Genomic DNA, 17,751 nt, shown 5'->3' with positions numbered 1-17,751 from the left:
AGAAGGAGAGAGAGAAACGTTGTTCGGTTGCCTCCCATATGTGCCCCAACCGGCGATCAAACCCACGACCCTTCAGTGTTCAGCACAGCAATCTGGCCAAGGCTCTGTTGTGTTTTCCTAATGATTTATATATATGACATTTCCGTTTAATTCTGTGGATTTTTAGAAAAACTCAAGAACATATTTTTCTTATATTGGCCTTAACATTAAAACATGGCAAATTAATCAGAATTTTACCCAAGTCTGGAACTAGAAGTGATTGTCTGTAAGGGATCTGATGAGTGGATAGTCTCGTGAGTCGAACCTTCTTTGATTCTGTTCATTCATGCCAGGGGTGGCCTAAAGATGTGCACTCCTGCCCAATATCCAAAGCCCGGTACTGGGCCTGTGAGGTTGCACATCGAGTGCTCTCTGCACCTTTTCCTGAGTGTGCCTTGGCTACCCTCCTGCACGGGTTGGAAGGGCCCCCTCTTCCCCACCCTCAGTACGGCCTCTCCTGACTCTGGATGTTCTCCAGAATGCTGCCACGTCTGATCTTGGCCTCCTTCATGGTGCACTTCTGCAAGGTCCTGTGCCAGGCTTGGGGGCATACCAGGCAGGACAGGCACACTGCTCATAAGTGGATAGTTGGCATGGGGCTTTGAGTTTGCTGCTCTTCTGCCTAGTTTGTGTGTCTTGTTAGACTTTGTGTATGTCTGTCAACTGCCTTAAAACCCTTCCTGAAACAAAGTGAAGGTTAAAAAATAAGTGATACGCTTAGCTTTCAACTGCTTTTAGGAATTGCAGTTCTGTGTCGCGGGTGAGACGAGGAAGGGGCTTGACATCATTGGGGGCTGGTTCTTTGTTTTTTTGCCAACTTAATGTTAATAGTTTAAAAAATTATTCTACATATATAACTTCATTCCCTCCTCCATTGTGCTAATGTTGTTGTGCAAAGTACATATGTATACACTTTATACTCATTGCTCTATGCAGGTGTATTTAAAATCAGATAGGAGAGCCCTGGCCAGTGTGCTCAGTGGCTAGAGCGTTGGTCCACGCACTGAAGGGCCACAGGTTCAGTCCTGGAGGGCACATACTTGGGTTACAGGTTCCATCTCCAGTCCCAGTTGGAGTGCATGTGGGTGGCAACCAATTAATGTGTCTTACATCAATGTTTCTATCCCCCCTCTCTTCCTCCCCTTCACTCTCTTTAAAAGTCAGTGGGAAAAATATCCTTTGGTTAAGATGAACAAAAATAAAGAAATAAATCAGATAGGAGTAAAAAGAGTTACCAACAAAAACTACATTTGTTTTGTCTTTTATATTTATCTGAATAGTTAACTATACCAGTGTTCTTTATTTCTTCACGTGGATTCAAGTTGCTGTCCAATGTCCTTTCACTTTAGCTGAAGAACTCCCTTTAGTATTTCTTCAGAGCAGGCTCATTAGTGATGAATTCTCTTAGTTCTTATTTATCTGGGAATATCTTAATTTCTCATTCATTTTGGAAAGAGAGTTTCCTGGATTAGAATTCTTGGTTGACAGTCTTACTCTTTCAGCTCTTTGAATGTGTCATCTCACTGCCTCTTGACCTCTGCTTTATGATGAGAATTTAGCTGGGTATTCATCTGCTGAGGGTCCCTTGTGTTGCATTGCTTCACATTCATTGGTTGATTCTGGTATGTGCCCTGACAGCATTTTTTGTTTTTAATCATATCTTTGTACAGGGTGAATTTGAACGTGGAAAGGAGGCTGCTTTGCATGAGAAAGAGGAGATGCACAGATTGGAGTGGGAGCGGGCGCAGTCTCTTCACCAGAAAGAGAAGGAGTCTCTGTCCCTGCAGCTTCAGGAGAAAAGCAACCAAGTTCTGCAGGTGTGTGGATAGTCTTTGCTGCTTAGTACTTGTCTGTATGGTAAAATATGCATAACATGAAATTTCCCACTTTAACCATTTTTAAGTCATCACATTCACACTGTTGTGCAACCATCACCACCATCCATCTCCAAAACTTTTCCATCTTCCCAAAGTGAAACTCTGTCCATTAAACTCTAATTCCCCACCTTCTCCCCCAGCTCCTGGCACTTACCATCTACTTTTTGTCTCTGATCTGACTATGTGAAATCATGCAGTATTTGTCCTTTTGTGACTGGCTCATTTCACTGAGGATAATGTCCTCAGGGCCCATCCATGTTGTAGCAGGTGTCAGAATGTTCTTCCTTTTTAAAAAAAATATATTTTTATTGATTTCAGAGAGGAAGGGAGAGGGAGAGAAAGATAGAAACATCAATGATGAGAGAGAATCATTGATTGGCTGCCTCCTGCACACTCACTACTGGGGATTGAGCCCGTGACCCAGGCATGTGCCCTTGACCGGAATCAAACCTGGGACCCTTCAGTCCCCAGGCCGACACTCTACCCACTGAGCCAAATCAGTTAGGGCAGAATGTTCTTTCTTTTTAAGGCTGAATATTCCTTTGTATGCATGTTGATATAAGAACTTATATCAAATCTGTAGAGAATTTTCATAAAGAGTTTATTTGAGCCAAACTGACTACATGCCAGAAGCAAGATCTCAAATCCTCCAGAGAATCAACAGTTTGCAGTTCCTTTTATGTGTTTGGAATTAAGGAGGGAATGTGAGGAAGATTACATGAAGGTGGGAAAAGACAAGGTGGGGATTAGATTATGGGATAGTTAACAAGATCATGTCTCCCTGGAGGGTGGGGGGGGCGGGATGTTAAAATAACGATTTAAATTTTAAAATTTAATAGAACTATTTTCTCTAGTCAGTTTTGTTAAGATGCTCATTTTTCTCTCTTCCTCTTGATCATATATTAGGACTTCCTCCCACTTTTGTCAGGGGGAGGGAGCAGGACAGGCTGAGGAGAGTCTGCTGTCCCACAGGCTCTCTGAGTAGAACCGGCCATCCTGATGGCCTGTGTGCCCTGACCACCAGTCATGGGTGTGGCTAACCCGAAAGTCATGGCTATGGGGCTCACTGCAGTGAGGCCCTAGGTGTCCACCATCCACTGACTGCCATCCACTATCCATACTCTAGCAGTCGGGGCCACAGTCTGGCCTTGAGTGGTCTGGACATGCAGGTCCATGTGCTGGCAGCGTTTGGAGTACACGGTTCATCTTCTGAATCTTTGTTCGTTTTGAGTCATTTTTTGCCATCTTGAAACTTACAATTCTGTTTCATTTTCTTTAATTTTTCCAGGTACTAGGTGACAATCTGATGTAACCAGTGGTTTATGGAATCCCTGTTCCTTTCTAATTTCCCTCCAAGCACAACATTGAAACTGTGTTTAGTTTGCTGGTTTTCCCTGTAGTAAAGTGGTTTCAAAATCACACTCTTCTTTTTCCTGTGGCTTGTGCTTTATTTTTGTATTTTCTAACATTACTTTATGGGTCCCATGCTTGTGTTCCCTTGTTCATTTTTTTCACTCTACAAACCTGCTCTTGGATGAAGGGACATCCATGGCAGTGTGGCGCTGTTCCTGCACTGCTTCTCCATCTGCTGGTGGCTCCTCCCGGCTCCTCCTGGTCGAGGCCCTGGGCACGTCAGACTGTTGGTCCCTTGCAGCCATGGGTTGTCCAGTTGTCTTCCAAGGAGGTGGGACTGGGGTGCTGGTGGCCCCACTGGGCACGTGTGTGGTCTCTTGTGTCCTCTGTTCTTTCATCCTCTGGGACAGTGGTTCTCAACCTTGGCTGCACATTAGAATCACTTGGGAATCTTTTTAAAATCCTGATTTCTGGGCCTCATTCAGGATTTTAAAAAGATTCCCAGGTGATTCTAATGTGCAGCCAAGGTTGAGAACCACTGCTCTGGGAGGACACCCATGTTCTCATTGGTAAACTGGACCGAAACTGAGAAGTCACCACTGTTGGCGATGAGCTCAGGGGAGAGGGCTCAGGTGCTCAGGTTGCTCTGTTGCTGGAAGACACTAGTCCAGTGATGGCGAACCTATGACACGTGTCACCTCTGACACGCGAACTCATTTTTTTGGTTGATTTTTCTTTGTTAAATGGCATTTAAATATATAAAATATCAAAAATATAAATCTTTGTTTTACTATGGTTGCAAATATCAAAAAATTTCTATATGTGACATGGCACCAGAGTTAAGTTAGGGTTTTTCAAAATGCTGACACGCCGAGCTCAAAAGGTTCGCCATCACTGCACTAGTCCCTTCTCTAAGCTGCTCAGATGGCTCAGGAGCTCATGGTAGCTGGTGCAGCCCACCCACCCAGCCCATTGAGACTCTGCGATCGACTTTTGTTTTTAGAGAGAATTTTGTAAGAGGGATGTTCACTTGCCTGGCAACTGATTTTTATTCTGAATTGGTCCCTCCCTCCACCTCTGGACTGACAGGCCAGGAGGGTTATATGTTTCATTTTTGTAGGCAGAGAGTAATGGAGCAAAGACCTTATTAATAATCTGCCCTGATCGGTTTGGCTCAGTGGATAGAGCGTCGGCCTGCGGACTGAAGGGTCCCGGGTTCGATTACGGTCAAGGGCATGTACCTTGGTTGTGGGCACATCCCCAGTGGGAGGTGTGCAGGAGGCAGCTGATCGATGTTTCTCTCTCATTGATGTTTCTAACTCTCTATCCCTCTCCCTTTCTCTCTATAAAAATTCAATAAAATGTATATTAAAAAAATAATTTTCATCTTTTGCCATATTAAGTGGGATGATGAAAGTTTTGGTGAAAGTACCTTACAGAAGTTTATTTTATTTATTTGTTTTTTAAATAGGTTTTTATTAATTTCAGAGAGAGGAAGGGAGAGGGAGAAAGGGATAGAAACATCAGTGATAAGAGAGAATAATCATTGATCAGCTGCCTTCTGCACACCCCTCACTGGGGATTAAGCCCACAACACAAGGATTTCCCTGACTGGGAATCGAACCGTGACCTCCTGGTTCATAGGTCGATGCTCAACCACTGAGCCACTCCATCCAGGCTAGAAGTTTATTTTTAACCAAATTGTTTTAACTAAAGCTTTAACAATTTTTTCTCAACAGCTAAAAGACCAAATTTTATCCTTAAGTCATGAGATAGAAGAGCACCGTTCAGAACTGGAGACACTACAGCGAAGGCGGGACAGGGAGAACCAGGAAGGCACGAACCTCATCTCGATGCTCAAGTCTGACGTGGACCTTTCTCACAGTGAAAGGTCAGCTCCCTCCTCTGTCACTGCTGCCTGAGCACGATGATGGGGAAAAGGGGTCCTTGTGCTGCATGATTCTTATCATTTAAAACTATTTTAAACATTGAGAAAAGTACTGAGTAATGTCCAGACACCTGCCTATCCACCATTTCGCTTTGCCAAAAGCCTCACATTTGCCAAATTACAGAATTTGATGTTGTAATGCAGGCACCATTAGTAATCTGTCCCTTTGTCCTATTTGCTTGGGGATTTCATTTGAGAAATAGGTTTTCACTCTGACGCCACACAGATCCCCCCCCCCCCCCCCCCCATATTCTCAGTTTTAGTTTTTCTTTTCCTGTATATAGGTCTGGAGCGCGTCTTGAACTGTTCAATTCTTTATTTGCATCTGATGTCAGGAAATTCGTTTTTGTCTGTCTGATTAGTTCCTCGGCATCCCTGTGAGCAGGCCTTTCTCTGGGCCCCTCCATTTGTGCTGTGCCCACCAGCTTGTCTCTGCCCAGGGTCCTGTGCTGACCTCAAGGATCAAGAGAGACCAGTGTGGGTGGGCGGTTGGGGAGGGAGCGGGGAGCAGGTTTATGATTTACAAATAATGAACTCTGATTGGGCAACAACTTGTTTTGAGTTCCTTCTGTTCGACCTAACTTATCTGGTGAAATTTGTGTTCATGAGCTCATCTGCACAACTTTAAAAAAGATTTTGAGCTGTTTCAAAATGGGACTTAGGAGTATGTGTATAAAAAGATCACATCAGGCCCTAGCCGGCTTGTCTCAGTGGATAGAGCGTCAGCCTGCGGACTGAAGGGTTCCAGGTTCAATTCCGGCCAAGGGCACATGCCTGGGTTGTGGGCTCGATCCCCAGTAGGGGGTGTGTAGGAGGCAGCCAATCAATGATTCTCTCTCATCATTGATGTTTCTATCTCTCTCTCCTCCCTTTCTCTCTGAAATCAATAAAGAAATACATAATAAAAAAAAAGATCACATCAGGTGGATGAGAGACGATTGATCCCTTGTTTGCTTAATAAGTTGTAAAATGAAGGCTTTGAAAAGCAGGCTATAGTCTAACCATGGTGCTATTTTAGGCTGGCTTGTTAAACACAGGTCTAAGCCTGGTATATCAATAAAGCAAATACTTAATTGTTTCATTTCTTTAAAAAAAAAATTTATAACACTGTGATAAGCTTGCACCTTTACCAGAGCATTTTAAGCTATGTAAATGTGGAATCCTGATAATAAAATACAATTGTATTCGACCTGTACATTGAATGAATGAATATAAATGAATGAATGAATGAATGAATGCATGCATGAGAGACCAGGTGGGGTAGACAGGCCTGGCTTATTCCTGAGCTCTATATGCGGGATCCATGACTTTCTAACTGCACAGGGTCCTGAGCCAGGTCTCCTTTCATTCTTTTGAGAACTTTGTAATTCTCTGTGAAGACGTGCATGCTTTTCTGGCACTCGTTTGTAGCTGCGGTTGTGGTTTGATTCGGACTCCTCAGTTGCCCTCCCTGACCCACCATCTCTGTGATCATCCTCTCTCCTCCTGTACACTAAACCCAAGGCTTTTGCACATGCTGTGCTCATCCTCCCTGTGTCCTTGGTAGCCACCTGCAGGGGCCTGGGCAGCAGCCAGGGAGCTGTCAGGCCCCCCCTCCCCTCCAGGTTTTTGTGCTTCATGCAGTCTGCCCACTGTCTCCCCTTCTCTCCTTGCACTTCCTGCTTGTGTCCCTCATTGGGAATGTTAGCTCTGCAAGGTGTGGCTGTTTGTCTGTTTTGCTCAGTGGTGTCTCTCTCCCAGTGCTGGAAGCAGCGCCTGTGTGGGCCCATTAGTAGGGAGTGCGCCCGTGAACAGGTTGGGGTGGGCAAGCCCATGTCCTGCCCACTTTGGCTCCATGTGGCTTGTCTGGCTTGCATACAAGCTGTATCAGTTTGCCCATAGCTACGTCCTAGGCAGGGTCATGTGATAGAGGATCCCCTGCTGGAAGGGTATAGCTTGGAGACAGGGCAGCTGAGTCCTGGTCCTGTGAAGAACGAACCACACTAACCTCCGTAGTCTGTGCAGCCCCAGGGAGAGGCACGGGAGAACCTCCGTGCCCTTGGCCTGTGGGTCAGGTGTGATCACCTGTCTCAATAAGGGCAGGGCCCTGAGGGTCAGAGAGGCTGTGCCATGGGGATGGGTGAGGCTTGTGCATTCCTATCTGAGGGGAGAGCAGCTGCGGGGATGGTTCTACGTGAAGCCCTTGCCCTTTGCTGGTTGGCTGGAGGCTGATTCCAGAGAAACATGCTTGAATAAACAATAATGGCATCTTTTAAAAATGAAGAGCAACAGCGACAAGGTCTGCTCTACTGTCACAGAGCCACCCTGCTGGGGTCCCGGCTGAAGGCCGCGCCCGCTGTTCTTCCCTTCCCAGGATCGCTCTCCAGGATGCCCTTCGGAGGCTGCTGGGCCTATTTGGAGAGACAGTGAAGGCTGCCATCTCCCTGAAGAGCCGGATCAGTGAGCGCGTGGGGCTCTGCCTGGAGGACGAGAGTCTACCCGACGCGAGGCTGGAGGGCCAGGTCCCGTCTGTAGGTGAGCACTGGACGGGCCATGTACAGCCCTCAGGCCCAGGGTGCCAAGTGCCCCCTGGGCTGCATCCCTTCTGCTAGCGCTGGCGAGCCCACTCCTTATTGAGATGGGGTGCTGTCCCTAGTGCTGTGGGCATGCTTGTCCCTGATGCCTAGGTCAGGGTCAGTGTGTGTGTCTCCATGGTGCAGGCTTCTGTGTTTTCTCACTTTGTAGCGCCAGCACTGGATGAGACGTGGCCTGGGCTTGATGTGGCCCCGCCGGAACTGGATAGAACTTTGACTGAATGCACTGAGGTGTCTTCCATGGCTGAGATCAGCAGCCACATCTGTGAAAGCTTTTTCATGAGCCCGGAAAGTACATTGGAGTGTGAGCAGCCCGTCAGGAGCATCTACCGGAGCCTTGGCTGGCGGTGGATGGCCTCCTGGAGATGGTTCTGGACTCCTCTAGGCAGGTGAGCCGTGGCCCACTCAGCACCAGACTCGCCACCCATTCTTTGCTCTGTGGCTCCATTCTGGCCTGTGTGCTGATGCTCTGCCTCAGAGAAGGGCTGTGGGTGAATGAGTAAGTAGGTTAGATAGATTGACCTTCTTCACCGGGCATTTCTGATTCTCACCAGACCTGCAGGGTGGGGATGGACGCTTTGATTCTCCAGGTGAACCCGGTCTCTGTCTTCTCCAGCACCTGACGTTTGGGGACGGAAACTGTTGATTCTGGTGCTCACACCCCCTGCCTCCTCCCAGGTCACTACCAGCGATGTCTTCCTCCCAGGGTCTGCTTGAGGAGTCTTTTCTGAACCAAAATTCTTGAGATAGTGGACTTGCTGTGAAAGAAAAATAAAACCTCAGCATCCTTAGATGACGTGTAATTTAGCCCACTTCTACTTTTCTTTACGTACTCCCCTTCAGCCGCCTCCCTTCCCACCTCCCACAGGAACTTTAATTTCGCATTCATTATTTATATTCAAAGATTACCACTGAAAAAGGGAATTATTTTTGTTAACCTTTTAGAACATTTTAGACAATTAGGAAAGACATTACATAGGAATAATTGAAAGTAGTAAAGAGATTCTTTTTTCCAAAATTTGCCCAGTTAAAAAATAAGCGCTCTAGCCCTGGTCGGAATGGCTCAGTTGGTTGGGCGTCATTCCATGCACCAAAAAAGTTGCCAGTTTGATTCTTGGTGAGGGCACATGCCCAGGTTGTGGTCTTGATCCCCAGTAGGCGAGTATGCAGGAGGCAGCCGATAGATATCTTGCTCTCACATTAATGTTTCTCTCTCCCTCTCCCTTCCCTCTCTAAAAAATAATAAGCACTCTTTTTTTTATTATTAATTTCTTTCTTTATTGTTTAAAGTATTACATATGTCTCCTTTTTTCCCCATCGACCTCTCCCCGGCCACTCCCAACCCCCAGGACAAGCCCCCACCGCCCCAGTGTCTGTGTCTATTGGTTATGCTAATATGCATGCATACAAGTCCTATGGTTGATCTTTTACATTCCCCCTACCCCCATAAGCACTCTTATGTGGAACTCTACTGTTCACATTGCAGAAATACTTGAGTAATTTTCCCTCCTCAGGGCAGGTGGGCAGAGCAACAGTGTCGAGACCTTGCGGTGTCTCTTTCTCATCCTCCTTCCCGCCCCCCCTCACCTCTAGTCTTCTCTCAAACCCTGGATAGGTTTGGGCAGCAGCAAACAAGTCATCAGGTGCTTTTGATTGTGCCCCCGCCCTCCCCAATGTCATTCCACAGAAACAGATGCCATCCTGTGAGCATCTGGCATCTGCAGGTATCACCCAGCTGTGGACCCACACTTGCTTTTCCTGTGTTCTGCTCCCTAGAAATTTACCCCATTGAGTGTGTTCCACAGGGAGTTCGGCCATCCCCACAGCAGGGAGAAGGTGGGTTGTGTGGGAGAGAAAGCGGGGCAGGTTTTGGGGAAGGGGTTAGTGGAGTAGAGCCTTGTGGGAGGTGGGAAGGGCAGTGGCTGAAGGGGAGTGAGGGCCCCCTGTTTGGGCCAGGGTCAGTGGTGGGGCTGCCCAAGGGCTGATTGGCTTGGGCAAGTGTTTTGAGAGGACAGAAACTGTGGGAGGTGGCCCATGGCAGGGCATGAAAAGAGGTGGCCTTGGGAGCTGTTTTCAAGATAAAACCAGTAGATTTACTTAGCAGCTGAGTTGCATCAAGTACAGGGGAGGCCCAGGCTAGGTGCTGAGGAATCAGTCAGGACAGCTGGGAGTAGTTGTTCTGAATTCAGAGATTAATCAGGGCCACTCAGCCTGTAGATGGCCTGGGAGCCTCAGAATGGACATGCTGCCAGGGAAGCAGGGGAGGCAAAGAAGATTGGGGTCCAGGGCTGAGCCGGGAAGTGGGGGCATCCAAGGAAGCCAAGGAGGGGCCTTGTGGTGACTAGTCAGGGAGGTAGAGACTATCAGGCTTCCTGCCCAGTGTGGTGACTGGCCCCATAAGCCTGCTTTTCCCACACCTGTGACCTTTCCCATCTCCTTTTCCAACTATGGAGCTGGTGGCTTATTCCTTCCCAGGTGCCACGTTCTTGGTAGTCGCCTTCCTGTCACGCGTCCTTAACAATGTTGCCTTGCATGTATCCATGGTTCTTTTTTTTAAATGTATTTTTACTGATTTCAGAGAGGAAGCGAGAGGTAAAGAGAGATTGAAACATCAATGATGAGAGAGAATCATTGATTGGCTGCCTCCTGCACACCCCCTACTGGGGATTGAGCCCGCAACCTGGGCATATGTGCCTTTGACTGGAATTGAACCTTGGGACCCTTTGTTCCGCAGGTCGATGCTCTATCCACTGAGCCAAACTGGCTAGGACTCCATGGTTCTTAAGTGCATGTTTGTGTGGTGCTGTGTGTGCAGAACTGTTAATTGTTGAAAATTGTTTAATGAGCAACTTTATTTAGTAATTAATTAATCATAACAGCAAGCATGGAAACTTGTTTCTTATGGAATATTGATGATTTCACCAGAATTCTAAGCAAGTAGAATTGTAATTGGGATTAATGTAAGCTTCTATTGTTTTTGATATGTAGTTCCAATTTTTCAAATTTTCAGCTGGAGGAAGCACGTCAAATTCATGCTCGTTTTGAAAAAGAATTTAGCGGTAAAAATGAGGAGACAGCCCAGGTTGTTAGAAAACACCAAGAGTTACTGGAACGCCTGGAGGAGGAGAACTCAGCCAAGACTCGGCTGACACTGGAGCTGCACAAGGCAGAAGGTGAGAAGCCAGTGGGCTGGCAAGGATGGGCTGGAACCTAGGCATCGAGTTGCTAAGGGCAAGTATTAGCACAGAATATTTTAAAGCAAATGTAAAAGTAAAATAAAGCAGTCAGTTTTGAGATATTACTGACTTTTCTCAGTGGAATTAATCGTCTTTGAAGAACTACATGCAGTAGCTTTGGGGATCACGGTTGCAACAGACAGGCTCATGGGGTGATCCTGTCCCTTGGCACTTACCTCCTGTTGATCTTTAGGGTGACACCGTCAAAGGGTGTGGCGAGATGGGAACTTTCGTCTTCCCATCACAGGCTGTGGGCAGTGAGTGCCCCAAGAAGTCACCCCCGTGACTGCTTCCAACCCGAGACCCTGGTGTCTGGTGCTCACAGTGGCCATGTGTTCTGGGTAGTTGGCACCAGGATGTGCGTGTGTGTAGGTGGGTGCTCACAGGTGTGTTGCCTTGTCTGGCAGTTCCCACCCTGCCTGGGGCTGGGGTCAGCCCTGTGCCATCCATCTAAGACCTGGACACAGGTGTGACCACATAGCTCATGCTGGTGCGTGGCAGCCCTTATCTTCGTGGCTGCTCTATTTGCTGCTCCAGGGGCCTCAGCAGCCGTGTCTCCTGTCTCCCCAGGCATCATTGAGGGATTCAAAGTGGAGAAGGCCAACTTGCAGGAGGCACTAGTCCAGAAGGAGACGTCTGAGCAGGGCCTCGTGGCTGAGCTGGAGAGCCTGAATCAGCAGCTTCAGCGGGTGACTCGGCAGCAGGCAGAGCTGAAGGAGGAGAACGCTGTCCTGTGTCACCAAAAGGAGGTGGCGGCCACAGAAGCAGAAGAGAGAGAGGCTGGTAAGGAAGGCTGTCTCCAGGGCTGGAGGGCAGAGCACGGGCAGCAGCATAGCCGGCTTTTCTGGAAGCGAAGTTTGCCATTTCTAGAGGGTGGAGAGGAAAGATGGCAGCACTTTTCAGAGGGAACCTTGGAGTGTGTGGCTTTGAGAGGGGTGTGAGGGTAGATTAGCGTCCACCTATCATCCTGGTTCTCATGTCTCCGTGAGGTCAGAGTAACCTCTGGCAGTTAGGTCATGGAAAATGTTGCCAACTTGTTTGAGATAAACAGCCAAGACCATGAAAAAATGAAGGTGATGTAAAAATTGTATTTAAAATAAAAAAGTTCCTAATGTTAACCTTAACTATGAAAACAACTTTAATGAAAGGTATTTCAGACTTTAAAATATTTAAAAACAGTCAAAATGTAAAAAGTGTAAACTGTGGAGTTTGCAGGTATCCATGTCCTCAGTAGCAGATTTGTAACAATCCTGGTTGAGTTCAGCTTTCGCAGAGCTGTTCCCTGTGCTGACTTCAGGACCTGTCTGTCCCTGTGCCTGCTGCTCCCCAGTGAGGTTGTGTGGCTGCTGGCCGAGTCAGGGTGGGCGGGGCTCCCTGCCTCCCGGTGTCTACAAGGTCTCTACCTTCACCTGGGTGCAGCTCCATGCCTGTGCTCTGAGCCTCGGTCATGCGTAGGCCACTGTCACCTGTACAGAAACTTTTCTTCCCCCAAATTGTTTTTTTTTAAACTTTTCTCAATAAATAACCAGTTTTTGGTTTTGCTCACCATTTCCATTTTCCTTGTCTTCTCTGTAACTGACTGCGTCCTCATCTCTGCTGTTTGTTGCCTTCTTAGTTCTGGGAGCCCTGTGGATGGGTACTCAGTTCAGGCTGACCTGTGGCTCTAGGGCAGGGGTGTGGAATGTCCCACCTGTGGGCCATATAAGACCCAAGAATTCATTTGGTCTGGCCCTGCCAAGGCATTAGGGGTGAGTTAATTAAGTTTTTGACCAAATATAGCAGGCTAATTTTTAAGTTAATTTTGTATGGCCCTTGAGTGATGTTATAAATATCCAAATGGTCCTCAGCAGAAAAAAGGTTCCCCTCCCCTGCTCTAGGGAGGCATTCAGGTCCCACAGACCTGTCATTTCTTTAAGCAAATAGTGATTTTTAGGCTGTTCTTAGATCCCATTCATGAGCAAAACTTTAAACTGTATTTGTAATCATTTCCAGACCTCATCTTCTTGCTCAGCTTTCTTTTGTGTGTGCGTGCGTGCTTTTTGTCCCTTTTTCATTTTTAGATGAAAGTTTTGGTATTAAATAATTAGTCTAGCTTTCTCTTTTTCCCCCTTGTATGTCAGTTTTTACTCCTTTATATTCACTTTTTTCTTCTATTTGTCTCATATTAATGACTTTTTAAAAAGTTCAGCTGTGGGCATCTCTTTTACTCTGTTTAGCCAGGTTTTATTCCTGTGCCCATGCTGTTTGGGTCTGTTGCCTTCTTTTCTGTTTTCCACACTTCCTTTGGGTGCTGTCACCGCCCTCACTCCCTCCTACCTCCCACCCCCACCCCATACACACACAGACAGACCTTCCTTCTACTGACTAATGCTATGTGTCCAGGGTTCCTTCTGCCTCAGGTTCCCTCGTTCCCCAACATTGAAACCTGTCTTGTCTCAACTGTTTCCGCTCCGGCCCCAGCCATGCCGCGCCACTGTCAGGCAAGGCTTTTGCCCACATTTGTGTGTATGTTTGTGCACACATGTGCACATGAGAGCACATGAGCTCTCTGTATTCTGTGTCTTGTGCAAATTGCCATCTAACAGCAGTAAGTTGTGGGTTATTTTCTCCTCAACTCAGTGGTTTCAAAGAAGGAAAACTCTAAGACCTTGAGTATCTGAGTTTTACCTTATTTTATTGTCATCCTTAAATGAAGATGTAGCTGGAAAGATATAATTCTAGATTTGATTTATTTTCATTTAAAATGTGAGGCTATAACCCAATCTTTCTTTACATCTAGTATTTTTGCTGAGATGTTTTTATCTTGTTTATTTGCAGGTGGTCTTTAGAAATACCTCTTTGCTTTGATGTTCTTACATGTCTCTAGGGCGGGTTTTTCACATCTTTCCTGTTCTGTCTCACATTTTTTCTTAAATCTGGGGATTTGTCACTCATTGTTTCTTCAGACTTTTTTTCTTCTGTTCTTATTCTCTTCGGTCCCTCTGGAGCTCCTCATAGGCCGTACTTCACAGTGGGACAGACCTTCCTTGTGCAGGGACCCATTATGTCTCAGCCTACAAGTCCGTGTGATGGCCCATCCTCCTCCCAGGGGTGACTGGCCCCACACCCTGTCCATCCAGACTCATGGTTACCCCGTGAGCACTGGTACTTCCAGCCCGTTCTCCTCCTCCTGCAGGTTCAGACCTAAGAGTTAGGACCTTGAGGGATACACGGATGCGGGACCATCTCAGGGGCCACACAGCCCTAGGCCGTGGGACAGCCTCGTCTTGGCTGGCCAAACCCAAGTGGCTCTGGCTCAGCTGGGCCTGGACCTGGCTGTCCCTGGTTCAGCCCTTCTGTGGCATAATCTCTGCCCACACCTGGCTTGGCTCTTCCCAAGGCTGTGCCCCATCTTGCAGAGAGGCCTGTCCCACCTGTGTACCCTCAGTGCCTTCACAGAAGAGGGAGCTGGGCCAGGGAGGGAAAGATCATGGAACTCTCTCCTGGGCCCAGACCAGTCTCTCTTTTGCTTTGTTTTGTCACCAGGAAATTCTTATACTTTATTTGGGATCTTCTGGGTTTGCTTTCATTTTCACATTGTTAATCCTGCCTTAATTTCTCACTTGATCTCTGTCCCTTCCCCTCACCCTGCCACATAGTTGTGCGATCCCAGCTAGGGACTTGGCATGTCAAACCGAAAGTGCTGGCCATCCTGTGTGAGCTGTTCAAGAGCTTTGGGAGGTCCCGGCATCTCATGGGGAAATTCAGCTCTATCTCTTCTGTTTGTCTCCTTTAAAAGCCTTTGGGCGCCAGAACAGAACCTGCTCTGACACCTGGGCAAACAGTCCTGTCTCAGTCCATTCAGCTGCTGTGACAAAACAGAGACGGGTTGCTCATAAACAACAGATATTTATTGTCATGGTCCTGGAGGCTAGAATTCCAAGGTCAGGGTATTGGCACGATTGCCTTCTGGTAAGGGGCCTTCTGGTCACAGGCAGCGTCTTCCCACTGTGTCCTCACATGCCAAAGGTTCAGGGCGCTTTCGGGGTCTCGTTTAGAAAGGCTCTACCTCCCAAGGGCCCTGCCTCCTGATGCCGTCACATTGGGGGTTAGTATTCAACATATGGTTTTTGGAGGCAGACATTTAGGCCCCTAAGCAGTGGTGGTTTGGAAGTGCACGAGGTTTAGAGGTTGTCCAGGGCCGAAGACATTTCTTGCTGTTGTCACTGTCCTCTTTCTTGTTTCTAATGGTCACATTCTAGGTCGCACATTCTCCTGTTTCATCTCTGAAAGTGCTATGTGTTCATTTGTAGGCGTTCCTGTTACTATAGCGCACAAGGACTCAGGTTTGTGAAAACAAACAAGTGATTTATGTGCCATATGCTGTGTTTGCACCAGACTGCAAATATTTTACTGAAGAGCAAAAGATATTCCAGAGCTTTTGTGGCAAACTATTAAATAAAATAACTTTCGCCTTCAATATCATATCTATAAACGGGCATGCCTTCCTCCGGTGATGCCTGCGGCAGTAACTGAGCTACAGTGTGTGCTGTTGTGCAGGGCTAGGGGCCATGGGGTCTAGGTTGGGGGAGGGGTGGGCCTGGTGGAGCTCCTTTGCTCTCTGCCTTGGCAGCCACGCAGATGCCTTCCCCTCGGTCCCGCTTGCATGTAGGCCGTGTGTGCTGGCAGCCAGTGTCTCTTCTGCAGCACAGAGCCCTGAAGGTGGTGGTGTCTGGGTGGATGGTCAGGCACCACTGACTGTCACAGCAGTGACATGTGAGCTTCGTTTTGTGTCTCTAAGGGCTGTGAATGACATTGACCTAACTGCATGTTTAAGGCTAATTTACTGTAATTGCAAACTTACTAGCATGAAAATGTACTTAAGAATGTTAGTGGTGATGGTAGTTTGTCATAAATAATCGACAGATTTTTATAAACCAGAATAATTAGACTTTGAAAGCTGGTGAAATGTAAATACTTAATATTTCAGTTTTGGGGTAGTCTAAACACTCAGGGTTCCATAGAGGCAAGCCTCCTTTTAGATACTGCTTGATTTATAGCTTCCACTTGAATTGCAGCCTTAGTCATCGCACCCAGAATTTATTTATTTTCTTTTTATTCTTTTTTAATCCTCACCCGAGGATATTTTTTCCATTGTTTGTTTGTTCGTTTAAGAGAGAGTGGAAGGGAGGGAGAGGGAAAGAGAGAGAAACATCGACATGAGAGAGACACATCAATTGGGTGCCTCCTGCTTAAACCCTGACTGGGGTCAGGGACCAAACCTGCAACCAAGGTATGTGCCCTTGGCTGGGAATTGAAGCCACGACCCTTTGGTCCACAGGCTGACCACTAAACCAAACCACCCAGGGCCGCACCCAGAATTTAATTTGGCTTTTGATTCACTGAGGACATCACCCTTTTCCTTCAAGATCCTACCCCGGCCCTGGGCACATAGTGAGTGTTTTACTGCTAGTGGCTTATCAGGGCTTGTGTCCCCTCAGACAGAACTTTTTTTTTTTTAAGCATTGGGTTTAAAAAAGAAAAAAAGATAAAAGCATTGGATTTTTTTGTTTAAATATATTTAAAAGAGAGGGAGGGGTATGGAGAGAGAGAGAGAAATAACAATCATGAGAGAGAATCATTGATTGGCTGCCTCCTGCATGTCTCCTACTGGGGATCTAGCCCACAACCCAGGCATGTTTCCTGACCAGGAATTGAACCATGATCACCTGATAGGTCGACACTCAATCACTGAGCACACTGGCCGGGCCTCAGACAGGACTCCTAAGTTACATTTTATTTTTCCCTATTTGGGGATTATATGTGAAGGTGTAATTCCTAGAAAGTTACCTGATACTGTCATTTGGGAACACCAAGATGGATTCTTCTCAGGCTTTCTTGAAAATTTTTTACTTTAGGCAATTTTCATGTAAAGGTTGCAATATTAAAATTTTATTTATTTATTTATTTATGCAAATGTGCTTGAGTTTATTTTCAGTGGGTATTTGGCTACATTGCGGCTATGTTAGGACATGAGCTTGGTGTCTGACAGAATGCAGGCCCATGCTGGTTTGCGGGATATACGTTCCCTCATCTTGAGGTGGCTGTGCAGCAGGAGGAGAGGGAACGAAGGTTAGATCCGTGCCGTATCGGTGGGGAGTCTGGAAGCCTTGGAGACCTTGTGCTCCATTCCCTGGCTAGGACTGCGTCTCGAGCTGCCAGGGAGGCTGGCCATGGTGTCATGTGGGGCTTGTGCTGTGCGGCGTCACTGTGAGTAAGCACATGTTGGTGTTTCTGGTGCAGCACAGGGCCATGCCCCGTGCTGTAGGCTCCCCTTCTGTTCTCTGCCACTGTAGCTCTTCGGAGGGAAGTGGAAGCTGCCACCACAGAGCGGTTGGAGACCAGGCAGCAATGTGAGAAAGACCGGGCGACTCTGCTTGCCCAGGTGAAGCTCCTGGAGGCCGAGCTGGAAGAGCAGCTCTCACGCCATCAAGCATGCGCCTCACAGGCCGAGGAGCTCAGCGCCCTGCGGCAGCAGATGGTGTCCCTGGACAAGCACTTGCGCAGCCAGCGGCAGTTCATGGATGTAAGAGCTCTGTAAATTCTGTTTGCCTCCCTGGAAGTCATCTTTCCAGCCTGGGCCCTCCCAGGTCATTAAGCTTCTATGGCCCGATGAGAAGATTAATGTATAGTAGACCTTCACATGTCCTTGTCTCTTGGTAGGTAGTTCAGACGTTGTCAACATT

At 47.2% G+C, this 17,751-nt stretch overlaps 1 protein-coding gene across 1 annotated transcript in view; it reads left to right on the top strand.

The window, feature by feature from the left end:
* Positions 1-17,751, top strand: part of PCNT (pericentrin) — an 86,245-nt gene that overhangs the window by 30,643 nt on the left and 37,851 nt on the right. Inside the window, 8 exon segments of the mRNA XM_014447059.2 lie at positions 1,710-1,856; positions 5,009-5,160; positions 7,571-7,731; positions 7,942-8,127; positions 8,130-8,179; positions 10,801-10,963; positions 11,597-11,809; positions 17,362-17,591. Coding sequence (XP_014302545.1) covers positions 1,710-1,856; positions 5,009-5,160; positions 7,571-7,731; positions 7,942-8,127; positions 8,130-8,179; positions 10,801-10,963; positions 11,597-11,809; positions 17,362-17,591 — 1,302 coding nt within the window.

This window comes from Myotis lucifugus, unplaced genomic scaffold (genome assembly GCF_000147115.1).
Source record: "Myotis lucifugus unplaced genomic scaffold, Myoluc2.0 scaffold_608, whole genome shotgun sequence".
NCBI lineage: Eukaryota > Metazoa > Chordata > Mammalia > Chiroptera > Vespertilionidae > Myotis > Myotis lucifugus.
This window is presented reverse-complemented; position numbering and strand designations above follow the sequence as displayed.